At 40.8% G+C, this 27217-nt stretch overlaps 1 protein-coding gene across 23 annotated transcripts in view; it reads left to right on the top strand.

Moving 5' to 3' along the window:
* Window positions 1-25206, top strand: part of SP110 (SP110 nuclear body protein) — a 40801-nt gene extending 15595 nt beyond the window's left edge. For 2 of the 23 annotated variants that reach the window (XM_077957788.1, XM_077957783.1), the window contains 8 exons: window positions 1017-1103; window positions 2136-2285; window positions 3902-3982; window positions 5880-5942; window positions 15544-15663; window positions 23435-23533; window positions 24012-24180; window positions 24961-25206. In XM_077957788.1, coding sequence (XP_077813914.1) covers window positions 1017-1103; window positions 2136-2285; window positions 3902-3982; window positions 5880-5942; window positions 15544-15663; window positions 23435-23533; window positions 24012-24163 — 752 coding nt within the window. In that variant the 3' untranslated portion in view covers window positions 24164-24180; window positions 24961-25206. Of the gene's footprint in view, window positions 1-1016; window positions 1104-2135; window positions 2286-3901; window positions 3983-5852; window positions 5943-15543; window positions 15664-18008; window positions 18439-23434; window positions 23534-24011 lie in introns of those variants that run through there. The other 21 variants (XM_077957786.1, XM_015111323.3, XM_077957784.1 and 18 more) reach the window with 13 other exon arrangements.
* Window positions 25207-27217: the final 2011 nt, after the last annotated feature.

The following is a 27217-nucleotide window of genomic DNA, read 5'->3' as shown; positions in this document are numbered from 1 at the left end:
ATTTATTATTGTGTTATGAAAAGGGGTCATAGACACCATGGGCACCACGTGGTGTAGACATAAACTAAAGGTTATTGGAGGGAAATTTCCAATACAATTCTCCAAATTCTTATTATCCCACATTTAGGGCAGACATAGGTAGTCTGCACACCCCATGGCCAACAGCCCAGTACTAAGATGCCCACTGCCACAATGCTCTACACATTATAGGATTAGGGAGATAGGGAATGTCTATGCAACCATACAATTATGAACACTCCCTGGTCAGAGAAGTGACTTTGTTAGAGAGGGGAAACCTCTGGAGTCGGGGGATGGTGTCAGATGGTCAGTTCTGTTGAGGTAACTCTGACCTTTTGACACCTCTCTGCCAAGCTACCAAAGGGATGCCAGCCTCTTCCAGATTTGCCTTTCTTCATACGGTATTTAAATGAATTTTTTCAGGTTTTTTAAAGGAACCATTTTATTTTAAATGTGACAGATGATGTGCTTTAAATTTTCTTTTTTCCAATTTTCCAATATTTTATTAGGGTAAAATATGTATGACATAAAATTTATCATTTCAACCATTTTTAGGTGCATAGTTCAATGGTATTAAAATACATTCGCAATGTTGTGCAACCATCGCCACCATCCATCTCCAGGACTCTTTTATCTTGTAAAACTAAAACCCTGTACCCATTAAACAACTCTCCATTCCTCCCTGCCCGCAGCCCAACAGAGATATTTTTAAGAGTCATATTATTTTACATTTAATTAATCAGCTTTATTTTTTAAAAAATAAAACACATAAAAAGATGTTTCAAAATTGTAAGAGAAAAAAATACATAGTAGTGCTGAAAATACACATACAACACTCTCGTATTTTCTGTAAGTGTTCTCATCTCTGAAACACTCCTTTAGTTATGCAGAGAAAAAACCTAAACTTGACAATGAAAGGCAAGTTTTAGGCTCTATCAGGCTGCCCCACCCCTTCTGGATAAATTTTCAGTAATTTCCGTGTTTGAACTTCCCGCCAGCCCTGCGTCCCACTGGGCTTCCGGTTCCGCCTCGTCTTAAGGGTTCACCCATGCCTTTTCCTCCGGAAGTGGCCTGCGGATATCACGGTACTTGCATGTGGGAGGGGTGGCTGCACAGTCTGTGTCCTTTCTAACCTGCAGAGAAACGTTCTTGTTCAACAGGACAGTGGTCATCCTGTGGGATCAGCTTCTAAAGTCAGCAGCCAGTGAAAATTGTGTTCTCTTTCCACAATGAAGCAAACTCACCTCTGCATCCTCTGGCATTGCACCTCCTCTGGGTCTCAGCCTCACCTTCCATCTCTCCCTCATGGTAGCCGCCTTCTTGGCAGGGTCCTTGCCTCTCAGGTTTTTTAATACCTTGCACTTTGCCCACTGAAGGCACCTGGAAACTTTTGGAAATCTCCTGTACCATACACGGGCCCTGGGGAACCTGGAGAGGTACTTTGTAAGATACTTCCTCTCCACCTAGACCAGACTGTGTGGCCACCTTGTGGTGTGGTCAACACAACGAAAATCAGGAAATAAGCTCTAGGATTTCCGGAGATTTATCTAGTTGATTGCAACAGGTCATACCAGGAGTGAAAGCAGATGGTAATTTGGGGAAACAAAGAAAGGTACATGTAAGAAGAAGGATATAGGCCGGGCGCGGTGGCTCATGCCTGTAATCCCAGGACTTTGGGAGGCCAAGGTGGGCGAATCACGAGCTCAGGAAATTGAGACCATCCTGGCTAACACGGTGAAACCCCATCTCTACTAAAAACACAAAAAATTAGCCAAGCGTGGTGGTGGGCACATGTAGTCCCAGCTACTTGGGAGGCTGAGGCAGGAGAATGGCATGAACCTGGGAGGCAGAGCATGCTGTGAGCCAAGATCGTGCCACTGCACTCCAGCCTGAGTGACAGTGTGAGACTCTGTCTCAAAAAAAAAAAAAAAAGAAGAAGAAGAAGAAGAGGAAGGATATAATTATAGAGAAATAGCAGGAGAAAAGTGAAGTACAGGAGTACAGAGATCTGAAAGGGTTGGAGTTGGGAGCATGAGAAAGGAAGTCACTGATTGGGACAGTAGGAGGCTCACTGAAGACCCCAATTTAAACTACTAACAAGTCATTATTTGGTCCAGATGCAGCCTCACCTATACATGGAATCCAAAAGAAGCTCAAAGTAGTGGATCAGGTTCCTCAAAAGAAAGATGACTCAACTTGGAACACCACGGTAGTGACAAGGGTCCAAAAGGCAAGAGCTGAATGTGCCCGAAACTCCAGATCAGAGGGTAAGACTGATGATGGAATCTGCCATTTGAATGGCTTGGTGTGGGAGGGTCTGTCCTGAAGCAGGTACAGGGTTAAGTAGATATGTAAAGTCAATAGAAAGAGGAAAAAGTACAGAGAATGAGGATAGGATATGACAAGAGAGACAAAGAAAGCAAGCATCTCTTGCATCTGAAAAGTTTTTGTGGAAGAAACAGACATGTTCACAGGGACAGCTGTGGCCTGGGGCAGCAGCTGTCAAATTTTTTGGTCTCAGGACTCCTTTATGCTCTCAAAAATTATTGAGGACCCTAAAGAGCTTCTGTTCATGTTGTTTATATCTATCTACGTGTACCTTATTAGAAATTAAAACTAATAATTTTAAAATATTAATTAATGTAAAAGTAACAATAATAAACCAATTGCCTGTTAACATAAATAATGTTATTTTATGAAAAATAAATATATTTTCTAAAACAAAAAAAAAATTAGTGAAAAGAGTGACATCATTTTATGTTTGTGCAAATATCTTTGATCGTGAGTGAGCTTTATAAAAAGACAGCTGGATCCCTATAACTGTTTCTGCATTCATTTGTAATATGTTGCCTTGATTGAAGGATAGAAAGAAAATCTGGCCTCACACAGATATCTAGTTTAAAAGGGTGAAGTAATTTAATAGTCTTTGAGATATCTGTGGATATTCATCTTTAATACTACACCAACACTCAACAAGTGGTAGTTTCTTAAACATTAGTTGTAATGTAAAATTTGAAACCATATCAATTAACTTCATACTCTGTTACAATAAAATACATTAATCCATCTTGCATTTTGAATGGACCTTCTACTAATGCAAAATTTCATAATAGTACAGCCGTTTGGAAAATGTACATTTGGAATTATACAATGAGCTTGTAACTCAATCACACAAGTGTTTTCTTGAGGCCACTGTGGTACTTCAGGATGCAATAGAAATGCTTTATATGTGCTCTTCAGGTTTTCACATAGAATATTAAGATGTAAGATATGTACTCAAGGGTAGAAATTTAATAAAATTAGTAATTTTTACTGGCTTACCACAAACATTCTCAAGTGAATCTTGCTTTTATTTTTATTTTTTGGTACAGTGAGCAGGTGGCAATGAAGGATGCAGTGATTCCTGCTGAGGTTTGGGGACACTGCTTTGATGTGTCCTAAGGCACCAGCAGTTTTATCTGCCATTGCTCTTGCTCAATCTGTACAAAGGTTGAAATAGTGAAAAAGGCAGAGAACATCTTATTATGAAAACAATTCTGACCTTGCAAATTTTCTGAAAAGGTTTGAGGGACCCTCTAGCGTCTCACAGACCTTACTTTGAGAGACTCTGGCCAAAAGGTTCAGATAGCTCTACCCCATTGTGGACGTCTTCATTGGTAGAGTAACCACTGCTAACCAACTGTGGTCTGCTCCTCCCCCGAGTGGCAGACAGGCACAGTGTCATGAGCGGCACCAAATCTCTTGGTAGATACATTCTTAGGAGGGTAAGACCTGGAGCCTCCAGGACACTCAACTTCAAATTGTGCAAGGGCCTTCCTGGGTCTCTGGGAGATTCTCCATAGAGCTTCCCAAGGGGCATTTACTAAGATCTTTTGTTTTCCAGAGATCACTGATTACACTTCAAAAATGAATGAAGAAAAGAGGTCCCAGAAGACGCCTAGCACACCATCAAGGGTCACACAAGGTAAAACTTGGAGATCACTAGTCTCAGAGTACAGTCACCAGGAATCTAAATTCAGAGCTGTTTTACACTAAGGCAATATTTCTTAACTTTTTTTTCATTATCACTGTGCTAGAAAGCCCTTCTGGATTTTTTTTTCTTAATCAAGACCCTTCCCATGATATTTTACTACTACAAATGTATGTCCTTTATATGTAATGTATCCATATGTATGTGTGTATATCTGCACTTTATAAGATTTTTCTCAACACTCAAGAATGAGTTTTTCTGCTCTTGGCATCAGTATCAACATTACTGAGAATGAGTGTCCTAAGTATATTCCTGGTACTGTACTGAAAGTACAACTTGTCCAAAGTACAGCTTGATCCAACCCCTGGATCAAGCTAGAATTCCAATCTCCGTATTTCTCATGTGGCCTTTCTGGGAAAATTGAGAAGCGAAAAACTCATTACAAACACACACGTAACACTATGACTGGGCTTGTGTAACTGGTGGAGTTGTGGGCACATGCTGGTAAAATTGTGCCTGTTAATTCACCCCTCACCATCACTACCATTATTCACATTTCTGGAGTAAGTCGATACCACTATCCTTAGAGGGGAGAAAACAGCTGGATATTCTTCTGTTTTCTGGTGATGTGGTCATTGTCACAAAAATCACAGAACTCTCACATGACAAATGTGATTTTCAAACAACAAATATCTAATTATTGTCAGGAAAATTGATTAAATTTTACCACCTTAAAATCTAAATGATCATTTTTAACAGTTTCTCCTATATTGCACTGACTTATATAGTAGTAGTTCAACTTTTCTCATAGATAATTTTATTTTATTCTCACAACCACCCTTGGAGAATATTGAATGACTTATTCTAATTTAACAGATGAGGAAATTGAGACATGGAAAGGATTAGTGGGTTTTTTCAAGATCCCCTGGGTAAGGGCTGGCTGCCACAGGATTAACATCCTGGTCCCCAGGAACTCTTTTCAGGAGCCATCATTCTCCATAGAAAGGAAGGGGCAGAAAGAATACTGTCAAACCTTTGTCAATTCACTATAACCCAAAATAGAAAACTGCTTATTCAAAAATTACTTTCTCATTACTTCCAAGATCCTACGGATAACAGAAATAAACTGTCTTTGGGAAAATCTCCCAGGACAGAGCATAAGCATAAAGAAGAAACTATTTGGTCTCTGTGGTGTGGATTGATGTTACCTTACTGTTATTACGCCATTCTGGGCCATAAAAGACATCCAAGCCAGAAAAAGCCTTATGCTTTTTAAAATCATGATTTAACTTTTTTTCAACATAGAAAAGTTCCTGGACTTTTCTAAAAGCAGTGTGCTGTAACCATTAGGATTATGTTGCTGGCTCAGCACAGTGGCTCATGCCTGTAATCCCAGCGCCTTGGGAGGCTGAGGCAGGAGGATCACTTGAGGCCAGGAGTTCAAGACCAGCCTGGCCAACATGGTGAAACCCCATCTCTATTAAAAATACAAAAATTAGCCTGGGGGTGCATACCTGTTATGCCAGCTACTCAGGAGGCTGAGGTGTGAGAATCACTTGAACCCAGGAAGCGGAGATGGGAGTGAGCTGAGATTATGCCACTGCACTCCAGCCTGTATAACAGAACAAGATTCTGTCCCCCAAAAGAATTTTTAATGACATATTTTAAGTGTTAGTTCTCTAGTATATTTCTGATCCATCTTCATTCAATCCCCAAATTCAATTTCCAGGTAAAATGGAGTACTTTTTTCACATAGGTCACATGGTTTTCTTGCATTCTCAAAGTGATGGGAAAACAAGAAAAAAATTACTTAAAGAAATATTGACATTGCAGGTTTGTAGATCAATATTTGTAGCCATAAAAGATGTGGGACTTTTTTCTTTTTTAGAAGAAAGGAGAAAAGAATATGGCCAGTCAAGTTCGAAAAGAAAACAGAAAAAAAAACTCTCAAGAGGTAAGCAAGAAAAGTGAAGTGGTTACTCCCTTGGTATTTATCAAGGCCTTCACCTGACCAGCTGGCATGACCTCCTCTCCAGCCACATGGCCACTCAGTTGTGCCTGGAGCACAGCCAGCCCCAACCTTGTTCCCTAGGCCACCCCATCAGTAGACTCCCCCACAAAGGAAGAGAGAACCTAACACCAACCTGGTTTATACCTAGCCTTCTTTTCTCTTATCATAGGGAGGGAATGGGGTTGAGGTGGACACGAGACATCAGACAATTTTGAGATTAGGATTGTTTCCTGTCTAGGGTCAGAGCCCAGAAGAATAGGTACAAGAAACCTAAATCCCCAAGCAAGATTCAGACTTTCAGTTCCAAACTGGGATTAGATTTGGAGTCATAGAGTGTTCAGAACTACCTCAGCCAACCCATGCTTGCTTGCATGTCTACATGCATGTTTCTATTCCAGTGCACAAACTGCATTACTTGCAGAATAAGAAACAAAAAAGCTTCATTTTTCTGGTTACTCTGCTTCATACCACTTTTCTTTTTCTCCACTGTATTCTCTCCCTCTTCCCTTTCCCTGTTCCTTACTTTTTCCCTTCTTATTTTTTTTAAATTTATTTTGTAAATTTTTTGTAGAGACCAGGTCTTGCTATGTTGCCAGGCTGGTCTTGAAATCCTGGCCTCAAGTGATCCTCTTGCCCTAGCCTCCCAAAGTTCTGGGATACAGGTGTGAGCCACTGCACCTGACCCCTTTTTCTTTGTTCTTTTACTCAAAATTATTTACAAAGGGCCTGAGATATGCCAGTCAGTGGGGATTCTCTTGGATTCTGTGCCTTTATGGGAGCCAGCCTGGGAAGGGATCTTGTCCCAGCTGCCAAACATGAATTAGGACACGAGGCTCACTGCTTTGGAAATCCCTCTAATTTTTCTGCTTGTTCCCAGCATCCCTCAATCTTGGGGTTTGGCCTGGAAGGAAAGTCATATCTGCCTGCTTGGCCTTCTCCTCCCTGGCCTCTTCTTCCTGGTTCCCCACCCCACTGCCTCCCTAGGCTGGATGAAACATACTCTCTGTCATTTTCTGAGTGTTTACTACCAATGACTTATAGGAAAACTTGACATTCAGACCTCCAAAGTTTTCTTTTGATAGGTACAGGTAATTTTTGGAGTTTATAAATTGTTGCTCCCAACAAATACTGTGCTTCAAGATTTTGTCTAAGCTTGCCAAAATGGCCTTAACTGAGCATGGCTTCTCAGTTCTAGCCAGCATCTTCCCTCCACCTGAAACCTATTGATGTAATAATAGTCAGGGAAATCTTTACTATTTGCAAAGATGAAAAATATATACTTCCTCAGCAGAAACCTTACAAGCTAGAAGGGATTGGAATCTTATCTTTAGTCGCCTTAAACAGAATAAATAACTCTCAGCCAAGAATTTTGTGTCTGGCAAAACTAAGTTTTATGAATGAAGGAGAAATAAAGTCATGTTTAGACAAACAAATGCTGAGAGAATTTGTCACTACCAGACCAGCTTTATAAGAAATGCCAAAACGAGTTCTAAATCTTGAAACAAAAGATTGATATGCACCAAAATACAAACTCTTGAAAGCATAAAATTCACAAGGTCTGTAAATAACACAATGAAGAAAACAGAGTGTGTAGGTAACAATTAACATGATGACTGAAACAGTACCTCACATCTTGATATTAATGTTCAACATAAATGGGCCTAAATGCTCCACTTAAAAGAAACAGATTGGCAGAATGGATACAAAATCACAAACCGAGTATCTACTATCTTCAAGAGACTCACTTAACCCATATAAATTCAAGATATAAGGGTGAAAAAAGATATTCCATGCAAATGGAAACCAAAGCAAACAGGAGTAGCTTTTCTTAGATAAAACAGACTTTAAAGCAACAACAGTAAAAAAAAAAAAAAAAAAAAAAAAAAAAAACACAAAGAAAGTCATTATATAATGAAAAAAGCATCAATCCAACAGGAAGATATTACAATCCTAAATTTATATGTAGCTAACACTGTTGTTCCCAGATTCATAAGACATTTACCACTAGACCTAAGAAAAGAGATAGACAACAACACAATAATAGTGGGGAACTTCAATATTCCACTGTCAGCACCAGAGAGATCATTGAGACAGAAAGTCAACAAAGAAACAATAGAGGTAAACTATACTCTAGAACAAATAGACCTAATAAATATTTACAGAAGATTACATTCTTCTCATCAGCACAGGGAACATTCTCCAAGACAAACCATATGATAGGCCACAAAACAAGTCTCAGTAAATTTTTATAAATTGAAATTATAGTTTGATGGGAATAGCATTGAATCTATAAATTACTTTGGGCAGTATGGCCATTTTCAAGATATTGATTCTTCTTATCCATGAAGATGAAATGTTTTTCCATTTGTTTGTGTCCTCTCTTATTTCTTTGAGCAGTGGTTTGTAGTTCTTCTTGAAGAGGTCCTTCACATCCTCTGTTAGCTATATTCCTAGCTATTTTATTCTATTTGTGGTAATTGTTAATGGGAGTTCATCATGATATGGCACTCTGCTTGCCTTTTGTTGGTGTAAAGGAATGCTTGTGATACTTACACTTTTATTTTTGTATCCTGAGACTTTGCTGAAGTTACTTATCAGTTCAAGAAGTTTTTGGGCTGAGATGATGGAGTTTTCTAAATATATAATCATGTCATCTGCAAACAGAGACAACTTGACTTTCTCTCTTCCTGTTTGAATACTCTTTATATCTTTCTCTTGCCTGATTACCCTGGCCAGAACTTCTAATACTATGTTGAATAGGAGTGGTGAGAGAGGGCATCCTTGTCTTGTACTGGTTTTCAAAGGGAATGCTTCCAGCTCTTACCCATTCAATATGATATGGCTATGGGTTTGTCATAAATAGCTCTTATTATTTTGAAATATGTTCCATCAATACCTAGTTTATTGAGGGTTTTTAACATGAAGGGATGTTGAATTTTATCAAAGGTCTTTTCTGCATCTATCAAGATAATTATGTGGTTTTTGTCTTTGATTCTCTTTGTGTGATGGATTACGTTTATTGATTTGCATATGTTGAAGCAGTCTTGCATCCCAGACATGAAACTGACTTGATCAAGGTGGATAAGTTTTTTGATGTGCTGCTGGATTCGGCTTGCCGGTATTTTACTGAGGACTTTTGTATTGATGTTCATCAGGGATATTGCCCTGAAATTTTCTTTTTTTGTCTCTTCCCAGTTTTGGCATCAGAATGATGCTGGCTTCATAAAATGGGTTAAGGAGGAGTCCCTCCTTTTCAATTGTTTGTAATAGTTTCAGAAGGAATGGTACCAGCTCCTCTTTGTATTTCTGGTAGAATTTTTTTTTTTTTTTTTTTTTTTTTTTTTTTTGCTTGCATGCCTGAATGCATGTGTCTACTCCAGGGCACAAACTGTGTTAGTTACAGAATAAGAAACAAAAAAATTCAGCTGTGAATCTGTCTGGCCTTTTTTTGGTTGATAGGCTATTAAGTACTGCCTCAATTTCAGAGCTGTTATTGGTCTATTCAGGGATTCAGCTTCTTCCTGGTCTAGTCGTGATAAGGTGTATGAGTCCAGAAATTTATCCATTTCTTCTAGATTTTCTAGTTTATTTGTGTAGAGGTGTTTATAGTATTCTCTGATGGTAGTTTGTATTTCTGTGGGACCAGTGATTATATCCCCTTTATCATTCTTATTGTGTCTATTTGATTCTTCTCTCTCTTCTTCTTTGTTAATCTGGCTAATGGTCTATTTTGTTAATTTTTTCAGAAAACCAGCTCCTGGATTCATTGATTTTTTGAGGGGAGTTTTTCATGTCTCTGTCTCCTTCAATTCTTCTCTGATCTTAGCTATTTCTTGCTTTCTGCTGACTTTTGGATTAGTTTGCTCTTGCCTCTCTAGCTCTTTTTTTTTTTTTTTTTTAATGGACTTTCACTCTTGCTGTCCAGGCTGGAGTGCAATGGCGCAATCTCGGCTCACTGCAACCTCCACCTCCTGGGTTCAAGAGATTCTCCTGCCTCAGCCTCCTGAGTAGCTGGGATTATAGGCATGCGCCACCACACCTGGCTAATTTTGTATTTTTAGTAGAGATGGGGTTTCTCCATATTGGTCAGGTGGGTCTCAAACTCCCGACCTCAGGTGATCCACCTGCCTTGGCCTCCCAAAGTGCTGGGATTACAGGCGTAAGCCACCACACCCAGCCTCTAGCTCTTTTAATTGTGATGTTAGGGTGTCAGTTTGAGATCTTTCTAGCTTTCTGACATGGGCATTTAGTACTATAAGTTTCCGTCTTAACACTGCTTTAGCTATGTCCCAGAGATTCTGGAATGTTGTCTCTACATTCATCACAGAATTAGAAAAAACTGTTTTAAATTCAATATGGAATCAAAGAAGATTCCAAATAGCCAAGACAATCCTAAGGAAAAAGAACAAAGCTGGAGGCATCACATTACCTGACTTCAAACTATATGACAAGGCTACAGTAACCAAAACAGCATGGTACTGGTACCAAAGCAGACATTTAGACCAATGGAGCAGAATAGAGACCTCAGAAATAACACCACGCATCTACAACCATCTGATCTTCGACAAACCTGACAAAAACAAGCAATGGCAAAAGGATTCCCCATTTAATAAATAATGCTGGGAAAACAGGCTAGCCATATGCAGAAAATTGAAACTGGACCCCTTCCTTACACCTTATACAAAAATTAACTCAAAATGAATTAAAGATGTAAATGTAAAACCCAAAACCATAAAAATCCTAGAAGAAAACCAAGGCAATACCATTCAAGATGTAAGTGTGGGCAAAGTCTTCATGACAAAAATGCCAAAAAGCAATTGCAAGAAAAGCCAAAATTAAAAAATGGGGTCTGATTAAACTAAAGATCTGCACAGCAAAAGAAACTAGCATTAGAGTGAACAGGCAGCCTACAGAATGGGAGAAAAATTTTGCAATTCACCCATCTGACAAAGGTTTAATATCCAGAATTTACAAGGAACTTAAATCTATTTACAAGAAAAAAAAAAAAAAAAAAAAAAAACCATCAAAAAGCAGGCAAAGGATATGAACAGACACTTCTCAAAAGAAGACATTTACATGGCCAACAAACATACGGAAAAAAAAACTCAACATCACTGATCATCAGAGAAATGCAAATCAAAACCACAATGAGATACTATCTCATGCCAGTCAGAATGGCAATTATTAAGAGATCAGAAAACAACAGATGCTTTTGAGGCCATGGAGAAATAAGAATGCTTTTACACTGTTGGTGGGAATGTGAATTTGTTCAATCATTGTGGAAGACAGTATGGTAATTCCTCAAGGATCTGGAACCAGATATACCATTTGACCCAGCAATCTCATTACTGGGTATATACCCAAAGCAATATAAATTATTCTATTATAAAGACACATGAGCGTGTGTGTTTATTGCAGCAGTATTTACAATAGCAAAGGCATGGAACCAATCGAAATGCCCATCAATGATAGACTGGATAAAGAAAATGTGGTACATAGAATACTATGCAGCCATGAAAAGTAATGAGATCATGTCCTTTGCAGGTACATGGATGAAGCTGGAAGCCATCATCCTTAGCTAACTAACACAGGAACACAAAACCAAATACCACATGTTCTCACTCATAAGTGGAAGTTGATCATTGAGACCAAATGGACATAAAGAGGGGAACAACACACACCAGGGCCTGTTAGGGGGTGGGGGGGTGAGGAGGGGAACTTAGGGGGGGTCAATAAGTGCAGCAAACCACCATGACACATGTATACTTATGTAACAAACCTGCACATTCTGCACATGTATCCCGTTTTGGGTTGTTTTTAGAAGAAAAATATTGAAATTATATCAAGTATCTCCTCAGACCACAGTGAAATAAAACTAGAAATCAACTCCAAAAAGAACTTTCAAAACCGTAGAAATAAATGGAAATTAAATAACCTGCTCCTGAATGATTTATGGGTTAACACTGAAATTAAGATGGAAATTTAAAAATTATTTGAAATGAATGGTAACAGTGACATAAATTAACAAAACCTCTAGGATACAGCAAAAGCACTGCTTTTAAGAGGAAAGTTTATAGCACTAAATGCCTACATCAAAAATTCTGAAAGATCACAAACTGACAACCTAATGTCACGTCTCAAGGAGCCAGAAAAACCCAAAGCTAGCAGAAAAAAAGAAAGATGAGAGCAGAACCAAATAAAGTTGACACAAAAAATAAAAAAGATCAATGAAACAAAAAGCTGGTTCTTTGAAAAGATAAATAAAATGGATAGAACATTGACTAAAATAACCAAAAAAAGAAGAGAGAAGTTTCATATAAACTCAAAGTAGAAATGAAACTGGAGACATTACAACTGACATCAGAGAAATACAAAAGATCATTCAAGACTACTGCGAGCACCTCTCTGCACAAAACTAGAAAGATCTAAAGGAAATGAATAAATTCCTGGAAACATACATCCCTCCTAGATTAAATCGGGAATAAATAGAAACCATGAACAACCAATAAGAAGCAGTGAGATTGAATCAGTAATTTTTAAAATGCCAACAACAACAAAAAGCCCAGAGCCAGATGCACTCACAGCTGAATTCTACCAGACATTTAAAGAAGAATTGGTGCCAATACTACTGAAACGATTCCAAAAGGTTAAGAGGGAATCCCCTAACTCATTCTGTGAAGCCAGTGTCACCCTGATATCAAAACCAGGAAAGGACATGATAAAGAAACAACAGACCAGTATCCCTGATGAACGTAGTTGCAAAAATCCTCAACAAAATACTAGCTAACTGAATCCAGCAGCCTATCAAAAATATAATACACCATGATCAAGTGGATTTAATCCCAGGGATTTAGGGATGGTTTAACACATGCAAGTCAATAAATGTGGTACATCACAAAAACAGAATTTAGAACCATAGATCATTTCAATAGATGCAGAAAAAACATTTGATAAAATCCAGCATCCCTTTAGATAAAGATCCTCAACAAACTAGGCATAGAAGGGGCTTACCTCAAAATTGTAAAAGCCATATATGGCAAACCCACAGTCAATGTGATACTAAATGGGAAAAAGCCTAAAGCATTCCCCCTGAGAACTGGAACAAGACAAGGATGCCCACTTTCATCACTTCTATTCAACATAGTACTAGAAGTCCTAGCCAGAACAATTAGGCAAGAGAAAGAAAGAAATGACATCCAAATTAGAAAAGAAGTCAAAGTATTGCTGTTCATTAATGATATGATCATATACCTAGAAAACTCTAAAGACTCCTTCAGAAGACTCCTAGATTTGATAAATGAATTTAGTAAAGTCTCAGGTTACTAAATCAAATATACAGAAATTAGCACTGCTATACACCAACAGCGACCAAGCTGAGAATCAAATCAAGAACTCAATCCCTTTCACAACAACTTCAACAAAATAAAACAAAATACCTAGGAATATACTTATCCAAAGAGATGAAAGATCTCTACAGGGAGAACTTAAAAACACTGCTAAAAGAAATCATAGATGACACAAACATATAGAAACATATCCCATGCTCATGGATTGGAAGAATCAATATGAAAATGATCATACTGCCCAAGGCAATCTACAGATTGAATGCAATTCTTATCAAAATACCAACATCATTTTTCACAGAATTAGAAAAAATAATCTTAAAATTCATGTGGAACCAAAAAAGAGCCTGCATAGCCAAAACAATCCTAAGCAAAAAGAACAAATCAGAAGGCATCACATTACCAGATTTAAAATTATACTACAAGGATATAGTTACCAAAACAGCATGATACTGTTATAAAAGTGATACATAGACCAATGAAATAGAATAGAGAACTCAGAAATAAAGCCAAATACAACCAACTGATCTTTGACAAAGCATACGAAAACATAAATTGGGGAAATTATATCCTAATAAATAAATGGTGCTGGGAAAACTGGCTAGCCATATGTAGAAGAATGAAACTGGATCCCTATTTCTCACCTGACACAAAAATCAACTCAAGATGGATCAAAAATTTAAACCTAAGGCCTGAAACCAGAAAAATTCTGTAAGAAAACCTAGGAAAAACTCTTCTGGACATTGACCTAAGCAAAGAATGCATGACTGAGACCCCAAAAGCAAATGCAACAGAAACAAAAATAAATAAATGGGACTTAAATTAAACTGAAAAACTTCTTTGTAGGAAAGGAAATAATCATCAGAGTAAACAGACAACCCATAGAATGGGAGAAAATATTTGCAAATTATGCATCCAACAAAGAACTAATATCCAGAATCTACAAGAAACTCAAACATTACAGGAAAAAAAAAATCCCATCAAAAAGTGGGCAAATGACATAAATAGACATATTTCAAAAGATGTACGAATGGCCAAAAAAATCCGAAAAAATGCTCAGCATCACTAATCATCAGGGAAATGCAGATTAAAACCGCAATGAGATACCACCTTACTCCTGCAAGAATGACCACTATTAAAAAGACAAAAAAAAAAAAAGATGTTGACAAGGATGTGGTGAAAAGGGAATGTTTATACACTGCTGGTGGGAGTGCAAATTAGTACAACCTCTATGGAAAACAGTATGGAGATTTCTTAAAGAACTAAAAGTAGAACTACCATTCAATCTAGCAACCCCACTACTAGGTATCAACCCAAAGGAAAATAAATCATTATATCAAGAAGACACCTGCACACGTTTATTGCTACATAATTCACAATTGTAAAGATACGGAACCAACCTGAGTGCCCATTGACCAACGAATGTGTAAAGAATATGTAGTATATATACACCATGGTGTACTACTCAGCCATAAAAAAGAATGAAATAATGTCTTTGGCAGCAACTTAAATGGAGCTGGAGGCCATTATTCTGAGTGAGGAAATGGAATGGAAAACCAAATACTGTATGTTCTCACTTATAAGTGGGAGCTAAGATATTAGTGCTCAAAAACATACAGAGTGACATAATGGATTATGGAGACTCAGAAAGGGGAGGGAAGAAGAGGAATAAAAAACTATGTATTGGGTACAATGTACACTACTCAGATGAAGAGTGCACTAAAGTCTCAGACTTCACCATTATATAATTCATCCATGTAACCAAAAACCACTTGTACCCCAAAAGCTATTGAAATAAAAACAAACTAAAAAGAAAAATACATTTAATATTTTCAAAAATTTAGTGCCTATTAAACATTCATTCAGCAATGGAGTATAAGGTGTGGGCCAGGTATCTGTCCTAGGTCCTGGGAACTCAGCAGTGAGAAAGACAGACACAAATCCCTACACTAGTGGAACTTGCATTCTAACTGATATACCTATAATTACTAAACAAAATGAGGACTTGAAAAAGAGAAATAGAAGGAAGTATTGTGAGTCTGGGGGAGAAGAAAGATACACACAAGAGAAGAGAGAATTATGGAGAAATTACAAGATAACTCCTGAAAGGGTAGGGGCTGGGAACATGAGAAGGGAGCTCACTAAACCATTCACAAATCTGTTTGGTCCAATGGCAACCTCACCTGGGCATGGCATCAAAGAGAAGCTCCAAGTGGTGGATAAGGTGACTGGAAGGATAGACGACTCAACCTGGAACTCAAAGGTCATGATGAGCATCCAAAAGGCAAGAACTGAATGTGCCCAGAAGTCCAGATCAAAAGGTAAGACTAATGATGAAATCTGCTATTTGAATAGCTCAATGTATGAGGGTCTCCTGGAGCATGTACAGGGTCAGATAGATATGTAAAGTCGATAGTAGAAGGAGGGAGATGTACAGATAAGAGGGACATGAAGACAGAGCATGGATCTGTTGATGTGACAGTGGTTGTTGGAAGAACTGTTCTCGGGGTGCAGTTCACCTTGGCTTTGCCATGTGGATTTACATGACCACTCCCCAGTGTCTGCTGTTTTCATTTCTATGATTAGAGTCGCCACTACTCTCTTGAGTTTGGGAGACTCCTTTCTGGTTCTGGCCAACCCAGTCTTGGAAGTGGCACCAGTCCTCAGAGTGGACACATTTGCAAGATTATTTTTTAATGTTTCATTTCTAGAAGTAAAGTTGCTTGGTCAAGTCTGCATTTTTAAATTAGGACATATTTGTTGTCAAATCGCCTAAATTATCTGTTTATACTCCCTTTAACATCATACAGACACCTTTTCCCTCCATTTTCTCCAACACTAGAAATAACAAGATGTGTCTATGATGACTGCCAAAGGTGAAGAGTGATATTTCACTGGTGTTTCCCTTTGAATTTCTTTGCACTAGGCAGGTGATCGAACATGCTGTGGTAGGTTATATTACAGTTCTCCAGTGTTCCAGTGCCCCACCTCCTCAGAAGTCCACAGCCCTGCCCTGTGGACTCAGGAATGCCCATGTGATAACTTAGCCAAAGAAATGTGGACCCAAGTTAGAGAGCCACTTTCAGGCCAAGGCTTTAAAAGCCCCTTTGTCTCCTTTCTGTCTGCCCAAGACCAGGAATGTTCTAGACAGAGGCTGCTCTGTCTGCAGGAGCCATGAGTGTCAGTGATGTAGGGCTGAGCCTCATCTAATTTATGATGAACAAACAGCATGAGAGAGAGGTAAACCTTTGTCATTGTAAACCAGAGCTTGGCAATTTTTTTCCAAAAAGGACCAGAAGATGCACGTACTTGACTCTGCCTTTGTAGCGTGACAGCAGCCAGAGGCAAATACATAGAGAAATGGGTGTGGCTATATTCCAATAAAACTTTATTTACATAAACAGGCAGTAGGCCAATTTGGCCCTTAGACCATAGTTTGCTGACACCTGTAATAAAACACTGAGATCTGGAGGATTGTGAATTACCACAGCATTACCTAGCCTATCTTTACCAATTTACCTGTTTTTTAAATAAATTTGACATTGGAATTTTTTCTTTTGAGGCTCATCTGTTTGAATTTGCCCATTTTTCTATAGGAATGGCCATTTTTTGTTTAATCAGTTAGGGAGATTAACCCTTTGTTATAATTATTGCAGTTTTTCTGATTTTGTTTCTGTCTTTGAACTTAAGAAGCTTTTGGTTGTGGAGCCATCTGCTTAGTTAGCTAGACAAATCAGTTTACCTTTAGCAGTATGGTTTATGCCAGAGTTTCTCAATCTTGGCATTATTGACATTTTGGACTGAATAATTCTTCGCTTCGGAGGCTGTCCTGTGTGTCATCGGATGTTTAGCAACAGCTCTGGCCTCTACCCATTAGATGCCAGTAGCACCTGCTTCCCAGTCCTGACAAACAAAATGATTTCCAAACATTGCCAGATATCCCTGAGAGCAAAGTCACCCAGTGTTAACCACTGCTTTATGCCCATTACTTCCTCCTTAAAAAGCCCTTCCTATGTGATATTTATAAGGCCATACAGTAGCCCCCCTTTATAAGCAGGTTTTTGTTCCATGATTTCAGTTACCTGGAGTCAACTGCAGTTTGAAAATCTTAAATGGAAAGTTCCAGAAATAAACAATTTATAAGTTAAAAATTATGTGCTGTTCTGAGTAGCGTGACGGTCTTGCACCATCCTGCTGTATCCCACTCGGGGATGTGAATCCTCTCTTGATCCAGTGTGTCTTACTGTATACGCAGCGCACCCATCAATCACTTAGTAGCTGTCTTGGTTTTGAAGAATCATAGTATCTGCAGGGGTGTCCACTACCCATGGTTTCAGGTATCCACTGGAGGGCTTGAAACATATGGCCTGTGGATAAGGGGGGACTCCTGTACATCCCTTTATTCTAGTATTTGTAGTAAATGTATTGATATATATTGATTCGTGGAAATTTGGCTTCTGTAGTATTTTTAGTTTTTCTGTCTTTTAACATGAGCTTGCTGTATTTCCTTAGTCAATGCTGCAAGGAAGTCCTTTCGTAAGGACTCATATGTAACTTGTCTCTCCAAACTGGTAGAAAAACAGGAAAAAATACTTTAAGATTGTTAACATATGAGTCTTATAAATCTACGTTTGTAGCTATAAGTGATTATTAATTCTGTTTTTAGAAAAGAAAAAGGAAAAAGATATCTGTTCAAGTTCAGAAAGGAAATTTCAGAAAAATATTCACTGAAGAAGCAAGCAAGCAAGCCACAGCGCCTCCCTCTTGGGTTCCCCAGAGCCCTGGCCTCTGCTGCAGGCTCCACCCGCTGTCTCCTTCTCTCTCCCTTCTTCCACCGTCCTTGTCCTTCTCCTCCGAAGTTGTTCTCCACCCTCATGGGTACCAGCTGAATTGGGTGCATCAGGAGTGCTGCCAGCCTAACAACCCACCCACTTGTGCACGGTGGCTATTTCCATACTTGGAAGGATTCTTTAACACAGAGCTGTACAAAGACCCAAAAATGATTAAGGATGATCACTAAACCTTTAAGTCAAGTTCTAAAATAAACTTCTATGTCTTCCATTCTAGGAATTAAAGGAAACCCTTATTCAAGCACATCCTGACAGTGTTCTCGTTCCTTTTCCTGTGTTGGTTGGGACCCTGGGCTTGCTTCAGCCTCTCTGTCCCTCCGGCCTCTCTGCATCTCTGTCCTCTCCCTCCCATTCCTCTTCTTGCATTTATTTTTCTTCTGCTTTTATACCTCACCTCTTCAGCGTCATTTCTTGTCACCCTCTCTTCCTTTTTTAGTCTCCAGCCACTTTGGCCCTTTTCATTCATTATCGAAGTATAGTAGGTGCTACGCAAGGTGAGAACCCCAGACTGGTGTCATTGACAAGCATGTTGGTTGCAGGTCTACGAGAATAAGGAGCTTGTAAACCAACTGTGATGCTAAGCACACTGTTTTCATAGCTAGACTCCTCAGTGGCAACAGCAGTGCATTGATTCTGATCAAGCCCCTGTCCCGTCGTAGGTTGGAGCATTGAGTAGCACTGGTAGATGTGCTTGCAGAAAATGCATGTATCCTAAGAGTACAGCTTGATGGATTCACACACACAGAAAAAGCACCCACATACCCAGCATGCAACTCAAGACACAGGATGTCACCAACACCCATAAACCACCCCTACCCATGTCTCTAGGGTCACATCAGCCTGACTCCTCACAGCATAGGTCATCAGATACTGAATGCTGCTACTTCGTTACTGCTCAGTACCTCCTCACATGGGCCTCCCCACTCACCCCCCCAACCCCAAAGCTAATCCCCTTATCCTCCTCCCTTTCCTTGCTATACACCCTCAGACCTCACCTTTTCTTTAAAAAAATTTAAGTTCTGGGATATATGTGCAGGTTTGTTACATAGGTAAATGTGTGCCATGGTGGTTTGCTGCACCTATCAACCCATCCCATAGGTATTAAGCCCAACATGCATTAGCTATTTATCCTGGTGCTCTCCCTCCTGCTCCCCTGACAGGCCCCAGTGTGTGCTGTTCCCCTCCCTGTATCCGTGTGTTCTCATTGTTTAACTCCCACTTATAAGTGAGAACATGCGGTGTTTAGTTTTCTGTTCCTGCATTAGTTTGCTGAGGATAATGGCTGCAAGCTCTAATCATGCCCCTGCAAAGAACATGACCTTGTTCCTTTTTATGGCTGCATAATATTCCGTGGTGTATATGTACCACATATTCTTTACCCAGTCTATAATTGATGGATATTTAGGTTGAGCCCATGTCTTTGCTATTGTGAATAGTGCTGCAGTGAACATACACATGCATGTATCTTTATAATAGAATGATTTATATTCCTTTGGGTGTATACCCAGTAATGGGATTGCTTGCTGAGTCAAATGGTATTTCTGGTTCTAGGTCTTTGAGGAATTGCTACGAGGTCTTTCACAATGGTTGAACTAATTTACATTATCACCAACAGTATAAAAGTGTTCCTATTTTTTCACAGCTTTGCCAGCATCTGTTGTTTCTTAACTTTTTAATAATCGCCATTCTGACTGGCATGAGATGGTATCTCATTGTGGTTTTGATTTACAGTTCTCTAATGCTCAGTGATGTGGAGCTTTTTTTCATATGTTTATCAGCTGCATAAATGTCTTCTTATGAGAAGTGTCTGTTCATGTCCTTTGCCCACTTTTTAAAGGTGTTGGTTTTTTTTCTTGTAAATTTGTTTAAGTTCCTTGTAAATTCTGGATATTAGACCTTTGCCCTCAGACCTCACCTTAAATGTCACTTCCACAGGGAAGCATTCTCTCTCCCAGCAGGTGGGGGTGGGTCTCCCTGACATGCCCTTGTGGAGACCTGCATTTTGTCTTCATGGCACTTATCTTAACTGTGATGAATGATCTGTGCACAGCCTGTTCACTGTGCAAAAGTCACGTGAGGTCAGTAAGCGGATGGGTCTTGCGCGTTGCTGTATGTCCAGCTCCCCATGCCTCACACAGCTGGTACTTCTTCATCAAGTTATGAACACCAGTATCTGGGCCCATCTGATGCATGTGTGTGAGTTAGAAAAAGGTGCCCCTACCTCAATTCACTACCTCATCTGTCACAGCCAATTCTTGAAACCAAACCCTTTTCTGCCATCTTCTGGAAGATTGTTGTACTAAGCAGGTACACTGATTCTGTTTCTAATATGAATCAGAGCACCCCTTAAGGATGGAGTCCTTGCTCAGGGCACAACCCATCAACTTTATGCAGAGGTCCTGATGAACATATAAATGTGTACCTTACATCACAGTTGGCAAAGCACTGTGATCCACATTTTGCCATTTAATTCCCATAATAAGTAAGTGTTATCAGCCCGTTTTACAGATTCAATTAAAGGGTAAAAGACTTGAATGAGCTAAAATCAACCTGTGTGTTCCAATTTCCAGCCCTTTTTCCTTTACACGAAAAATGTATATGAACCCAAATTCCACCTCGTCTCAAACACTGATGGAGGCAGGAGCCCTGGCAAACGTTGACAGTTGTCCCTCAGCATCAGTTTCTTCTCCCTTCTGCCCTATCCGTAACTTCTCATTAAACACCGAGTATCTGTGCTGCTGTCGCTTGTATGATGTGGAGTCTCGTGGCATTTCTGATGATGTGGAAAGAGTGCTAGATACTGGGTCTGGCCTGTCTCAATTCCAGTGCCAGCTCCACCTCATGTAATGTGGTGACCACTGGCAATTCTCTCTCCACATCTGAGCCCAAGTCCCTCATCTATAAAATGGGGACAGTCGTTGCCTTCTCATTCTTACACATTGTTGTGAGGATAGACGACACAGTGCATCTGCTGCTCTTACTATTTCCTTGACTATCACTTTTCTCCTTACCACCCCATCTCCACCCCCCCACCACTCCATCTCCACCCCCCGCCATCCCCTTCCCACACCCCTCGTGTATACATCATAGAGCTCCCAAATCATTCCCCAGGACTGTGGTCTTTCCATGCATAATTTCCACCTTGTGCTTCTTCCCCACATTCTGTAGGAATTCCCGGAGTTGATCTTCTGGATTATGAATTCGTTTTTTACCATGCCGCTATTTCTCGTCTGGATTCAGCTTTTCTTCTTAATTTTCTCCACCTTGCTTTTCCTTTCCCTGAGCTCTCTCTTCTCTAATTGCTTGCTTTTCACAGCAGGTTCCTCGTTGTTTGCTCACGCTTCCTAATGGGGACCTAAATCCACCGCTGCTGCAGCTCACTTTACAAAGGAACCAGCTGATGTTAGAGAGCCCCAAGCATCCCCCACAGGGTTCCTGGGGCTGCAGGGTTTCATCCTTCAAGGCCTGGTTGCTGAGATGAGTAGGTGAGACTGAGTCAAAGTCAGCACTATTGGGAACAGGCCAGAAAGCTGCCCTGAGGCATAGGACAGCTGGCTTTGGAAGTCCTTGGGCCTAAAAGCCCCACTTCACTTGATGACTTGCCTCCACTGGGTAAGGAAGGGACTGATGCTTGTCCCCATGACTCTGCACATCCGCTTGCTACCCGTGGCCCCCAAAACCACCCCCTGCTCCCTCATCTGCTTGTGAATGTGTTTGGGACGTTTGTGTTCACTAAAGCTATATTCACCACAGGGAATTAGAGAAGACATTTCTCTGGAGACAGAGAACTGTAGAAGGTCCCCATAGCTGTGCTAATCTCCCTCAAGGTTTGCAACAGTGGTCCAGAGTCACCTGGAGCTCCGCCTTTCACCCACATTAGGAACCTGCGGCAGCAAGTTTCCCACTCAAATCTGATAACAGTAATTCACGCTTAGGTAATCCTTCTAGTAAGTGGCAGAGCCAGGATTATAAGCCCCTCCCATCCCCACCCCTGCCCGCACCCTAGTCTGGCTCCCAAGGACACGCTCTCATCTGCTGTGCCATATTTACTGAGTAGAGTCTAGAGACAAATGGTGGAGCTGGCCCCTCCATGCAAGAGGGCTGCTGTTGAAACAAAGTTTTTCCCACCCTAAGTTCCCACACACCCCCTACCTTCCACCCCCATGCCTAGCCTTGCTGCCAGCCTCTGCTCCTGTGAGGCCAGGCATCCTGTAGGGTTCTGTCGGGGGGATTACATCCTCACTTCTCAGTGTCCCTCCTTTCTCAGTCTGACTCTACCTGCCTTGTATCTTTCCAGAGAAATGAATGGCTTCTTCACCACTGATGCTGTTCCTTCCTCTTTCCATCAATGCTCTTGTTTTGCCATTTGTTTTCCTTTAGCTCTTTCAATAACCGTTTGAGGCAAGGGAGAGAGTTGGACCAGATGTTCTCCTAGGCTCATTTTAGGTGTAATATCCTCTATAACTCAACATAAGACATGGACAGCCCCTTCATTTCTCCCCAGAGAAACAGCCCCTGCTGTCTTTCTTTAATGAATTCACCCATAGTGAGGTTGGAGGGGAAGGCAGCAGGAATTGCTGAGATTTATTTTAAACCCTCTTGCAACTGCTTCTCCTGAATCTAAACTCCAGATTTCTACCCAGGGATTCTGAGTTGCCAGACCGCTCCGTGAGAAACTGGGAAATTAGTTCAGAGCTCTCCAGGGTTTTCTTTTATTCATCAAGGAAGAAGCAGGGAAGCAATAAAATGAAAAGAAACAGCAAATAATTAAGACTGACACCATCCTCTCAGTGCCAGCCACCTCACTCACCCAAGTCTTCATTTGAATCAGGAAATAAGATTATAAATGAAGATTTTTTTTCCTCTGGCAACATGAATGCAAAGAAATATTTTAGGTAGGCAACTTCCATCAGCACAGAGAGATCAGCAGGACGCTTATAGAATAGAAGACTATTCGGTGGCAGCCAATTCACTTGCAAATTAAGACACATTCACTGAAGAAGCCCTATATGTTCTACTAAAATGTTTTGTTGGCTGTAGTGTTGGTGGCGGTGGTGGTGGTTTGTTGCAGGCTGCTGTGTACACAGAGCTTATTTGCCACTCGAGATGAAAGAGTTCCTGCAAACTAACCAGAGAATGTTCCCCAGTACCCTGTACATTATTGGAATTCATGGAGGGGAGAATTCAAAAGGAAGATGGGATGAAGACTGAATAACATGAAACTGTTCTCTTCTACTTTCAGGAAAACCCAAAAGTGACCCTGTGGATTTTCACTGTTCTAAGCTCCCCGTGACCTGTGGTGAGGCGAAAGGGATTTTATATAAGAAGAAAATGAAACACGGTGAGTTCCTTGGTCTTCTGCTCTTTGGAATCCCTAGATGAAGGACTCACTAGGAGGGAGGAAAATACCTGGGTGTATAATTGATCAGGAAATGGACCCTAGGCTGCAGAAGAAGAGACACTTCTTAGGAAGGAATTTCCAAACTCTTCCACATCATGGTATTTTTGGCAACCAGATCACTCCACTCCCACCTGGAAGTCACCCATGGGCCCTGCTGTACTGACAGCCACGTCCTTGGTGCATGTAGGCACCACATGAATGCAAAATCGGTCCCACCCCCTCACCACTCAGTCAGGCTTTAGGGCTGGCTTCAGTCCAAGAGGGGAGGCCTTCAGACTCCCCTGCTACTGCTTCCGCCTCACAGAGGAAGTCTCTCTTGACCTGGAAAGGTAGAAGGCCACAATTAGGATGAAGAGGTTTAGGGTGAATTCACAGAGAATGGTGGTAGATCCAAGAATGGGCTTTCTTTTTCTTACAGGATCCTCAGTGAAGTGCATTCAGAATGAGGATGGAACTTGGTTAACACTAAAAGAATTTGAAATGGAAGGAAAAGGAAGAAACACAAAGAACTGGAATCGGAGTATACGTTGCGGAGGAACGACCCTAGCAGAGCTGCTGAAAGTATTATAATGACAAGCGACAGATAGGTGACGGGTTTAAATCCTTGAAGGAGAAGTGGGGTTTTAACAGCAGAAATGTGAAGAGCTCCCGTTAGGATTCAAGAGCATGATTTAAAAGGAGTTAAATGTTCATAGAAACAAAATTGTGGGTGACAAAGTTAGGAGCACAGATTGTTCCTGATGGTGGAGAACTTTAAATGCAAGTAAAGGAGTGCAGGAACTTTAAATGCAGGCAGAGGGCTTTGAGGTCAAGAGAGATGTAAGATGCTCAAAAGAAACTAGCTGAACAGATGCCTGCAATCGCTCTTCTGCATCCTCTACCTGACACTTATTCAAGGCCAGCTCATCTGGCCCCCTGCAGCATTTCCAGACTGCCCAGTCCATGGTCCATCTCTCTGCTGCACGTCCACAGCAGGCTATTCCTGTCCTGAGAACTAGTCTCTGTGATCCCAGGACCCAACACAAGGCCCCTCTCAGTAACACTGAAGAAATTATCACTAGGATGAAATCATAAAGATTTTATCTAGAGAGGAAAAATGGAAGAAGAAAGGAATGGATGGGAAAGAGTAAGAAAGAAGAACTTGGGTCATGGGTTTGAGTGACAGGGGGGAAAAGTGATTTTATCACTAAGTGAGGTCCAGAAGAAAAACTGACTGGGGGAGGGAGCTAATTTTTCTTTTTGACGCCTTGGGTTTGAGATCCAGTGTGATGTCTGGGTACAGATACTCATAGGAAGTGGGAAGGCCAGTATCTACAGAAGAAAAACCTCCAGAATAACCTCATTCATTGACTCCTTCTGTCTTTCAGAATGGACTTTTGCTCTGTCCTCCAAGAATAAATCTCAAGAGAGAGTTAAATAGCAAGTGAATTTCTACTACCCTCTCAGTCAACATGTTGCAGACTTTCCCTGTCTGGAGGCTCACCTTAGAGCTTCTGAGTTTCCCAGCTCTGAGTCACCTCCACATTTGGGCATGGCATCTTCAAAACAATTTTCGTAGTTAATTTGGGATGGGGAAGCAAATGACTCTAAAATAAAAATTAAATGAAAAAGCTCATCATGTCCATGTGTTTTAGAAAAAAGATCTGGATATTTGGATGGCTATAAACCAAAGGTGTCAGAAATAAAATACTCTAAGCCTAGATAAGATAGCAAGACCCCATCTCTAACACATTTTTTTTAATCAGCCAGGAATGGTGGTGTGCACCTGTAGTCCCAGCTAAGGCTGAGGTAGGAGGATTGCTTGAGCCCAGGAGTTCAAGGCCAGCCTGAGTGATATAGTGAGACTCTGTATTGCTGTATAGAGCGATGTAATGCCAGCACTTGGGGAGACCAAGGTGGGTGGATCCCTTGAGCCCAGGAGTTTGAGACCAGCCTGGGAAACAGGGCAAAACCCCTTCTTTACAAAACATACAAAAATTAGCCAGGCATGGTGGCATGCACCTGTAGTCCCAGCTACTCAGGAGGCTGAGGTGGGAGGATCACTTGAGCTCTGGAGGCAGAGGTTGCAGTGAGGCGAGGTCATGCCACTGCACTCCAGCTGGGGCAACAGAGCATGACACTGTCTCAAAAAAAAAAAAATTGCTCCAGCATGAAAAGCAAAAAAAGGCCTTGAAATAGACAGGAACAGTATATGAAAGGACAAGAGGATCATCCATGATTGCACACCAAGTATTGCTGAGTGCTCCGTGCTCCTTATTGGTAGCACCGGGATGGAATGATGCGTTTGAACTGAGCTTTGTCTCTACAGGGCCTCCTTATAGCTGGAAATGGCAGTCATCTATTGGCTGCACTAACTTCCCTCCTCAACCTCTTCTGCTTGCTTAGACGTGTTCTCCAGACATCAGTTCCACTCACGAGCTTCCCATTAGTTGTGAACTTCCAGCAGAGACAATGGTGCCTCCCCCATGTTGCCCTGGAGGCTGACCTGACCAGGCTGGATTCATTCCAAGTTTAAGGCACTGGTCTCCCAATGCCATTTATTATATAAATCATCTTTCCCATGCTGATCTTAAATACCCTGAGAATCAGGGGTGCTCAGTGTAACATCATAGTAGCAAAAAATTAGGGCCAAACACAAGTTCTATCAGTATTGCAGAATAAAAAGTGATACAGTTACAGAATGGTTTTTTAAAAACTTTTCTTATAGAATATTAGACCTTTGATATAGATATGTGTTTAAATACATGGATTCATAAGTATGGAGTTATCATTCAATCAATGGAAAGCCAGCAGAGGGTTCTGCAGTCAGGAGAGCTTCAGGACACTTAATGCTAGTTGTGACGTGTGGGGAAGGAGCCCCTTGTTGCTTATGTGACTGTGTAGGTAGGTCTACGAGTGAAAAAATAGCCGAAAGACTCAACTGCACTTATTTTGAGATGAGATCCCAGGGGCATTTGCTTTCTGTATTATACATTTATGTACAGCTGGAATTACTATAATGACCAATTTGTTACTTTTGCAACCAGAAAAAAAAGGATCTTTAAAATCCAGACCATTAATTAATATCCCAACATGATAATACCCTCTAACTCTCCTAATGCCACATGTCAGCACATAATAGCCAGGGGCATGTTTGACCCAGCCTCTCAGTCCCACCTTCCAGGGCCAGGTCGGGAGAATAAGATGAACGTTTATCTGACTGAGAATGGGCCAGTGAGGGCCTTGCCCACAGCCCCATCATCCAGTGTCACTGCTGCACGTCCGTCCGTCTCCACTGCAGTCTCACTTATGTATGTGTACAACAAAGAGACCGATGCTGGTACTCCCAAAATGGGTTTTGTGGTTGCCCTGCAGGGTGCTGCCTCCATGACCCACACATGACGGGCAGCTGGTGTAAAGAGCCACAGGCTGGGCGTGTGACAGCCTCCATCTCCAGAAGGGCCTGGATGCAGCCAGCAGTTGCCACTCTATCAGCATACAGTGTGGGGCTGAGGAAAACAGCTTTTGGGGTTTTATGTTTTTTTGTACCAAAAGTCCATGGCCATCATGGGTGGTCCAGAGATGCCAGGAGGCATGAGAGGAGGTTGCCAAAGCCTCCACAGTGAATGAGACTCAGGAGGGCAC

The sequence above is a fragment of the Macaca mulatta genome, chromosome 12, assembly GCF_049350105.2.
Source record: "Macaca mulatta isolate MMU2019108-1 chromosome 12, T2T-MMU8v2.0, whole genome shotgun sequence".
Classification (NCBI taxonomy): Eukaryota; Metazoa; Chordata; class Mammalia; order Primates; family Cercopithecidae; genus Macaca; species Macaca mulatta.
This window is presented reverse-complemented; position numbering and strand designations above follow the sequence as displayed.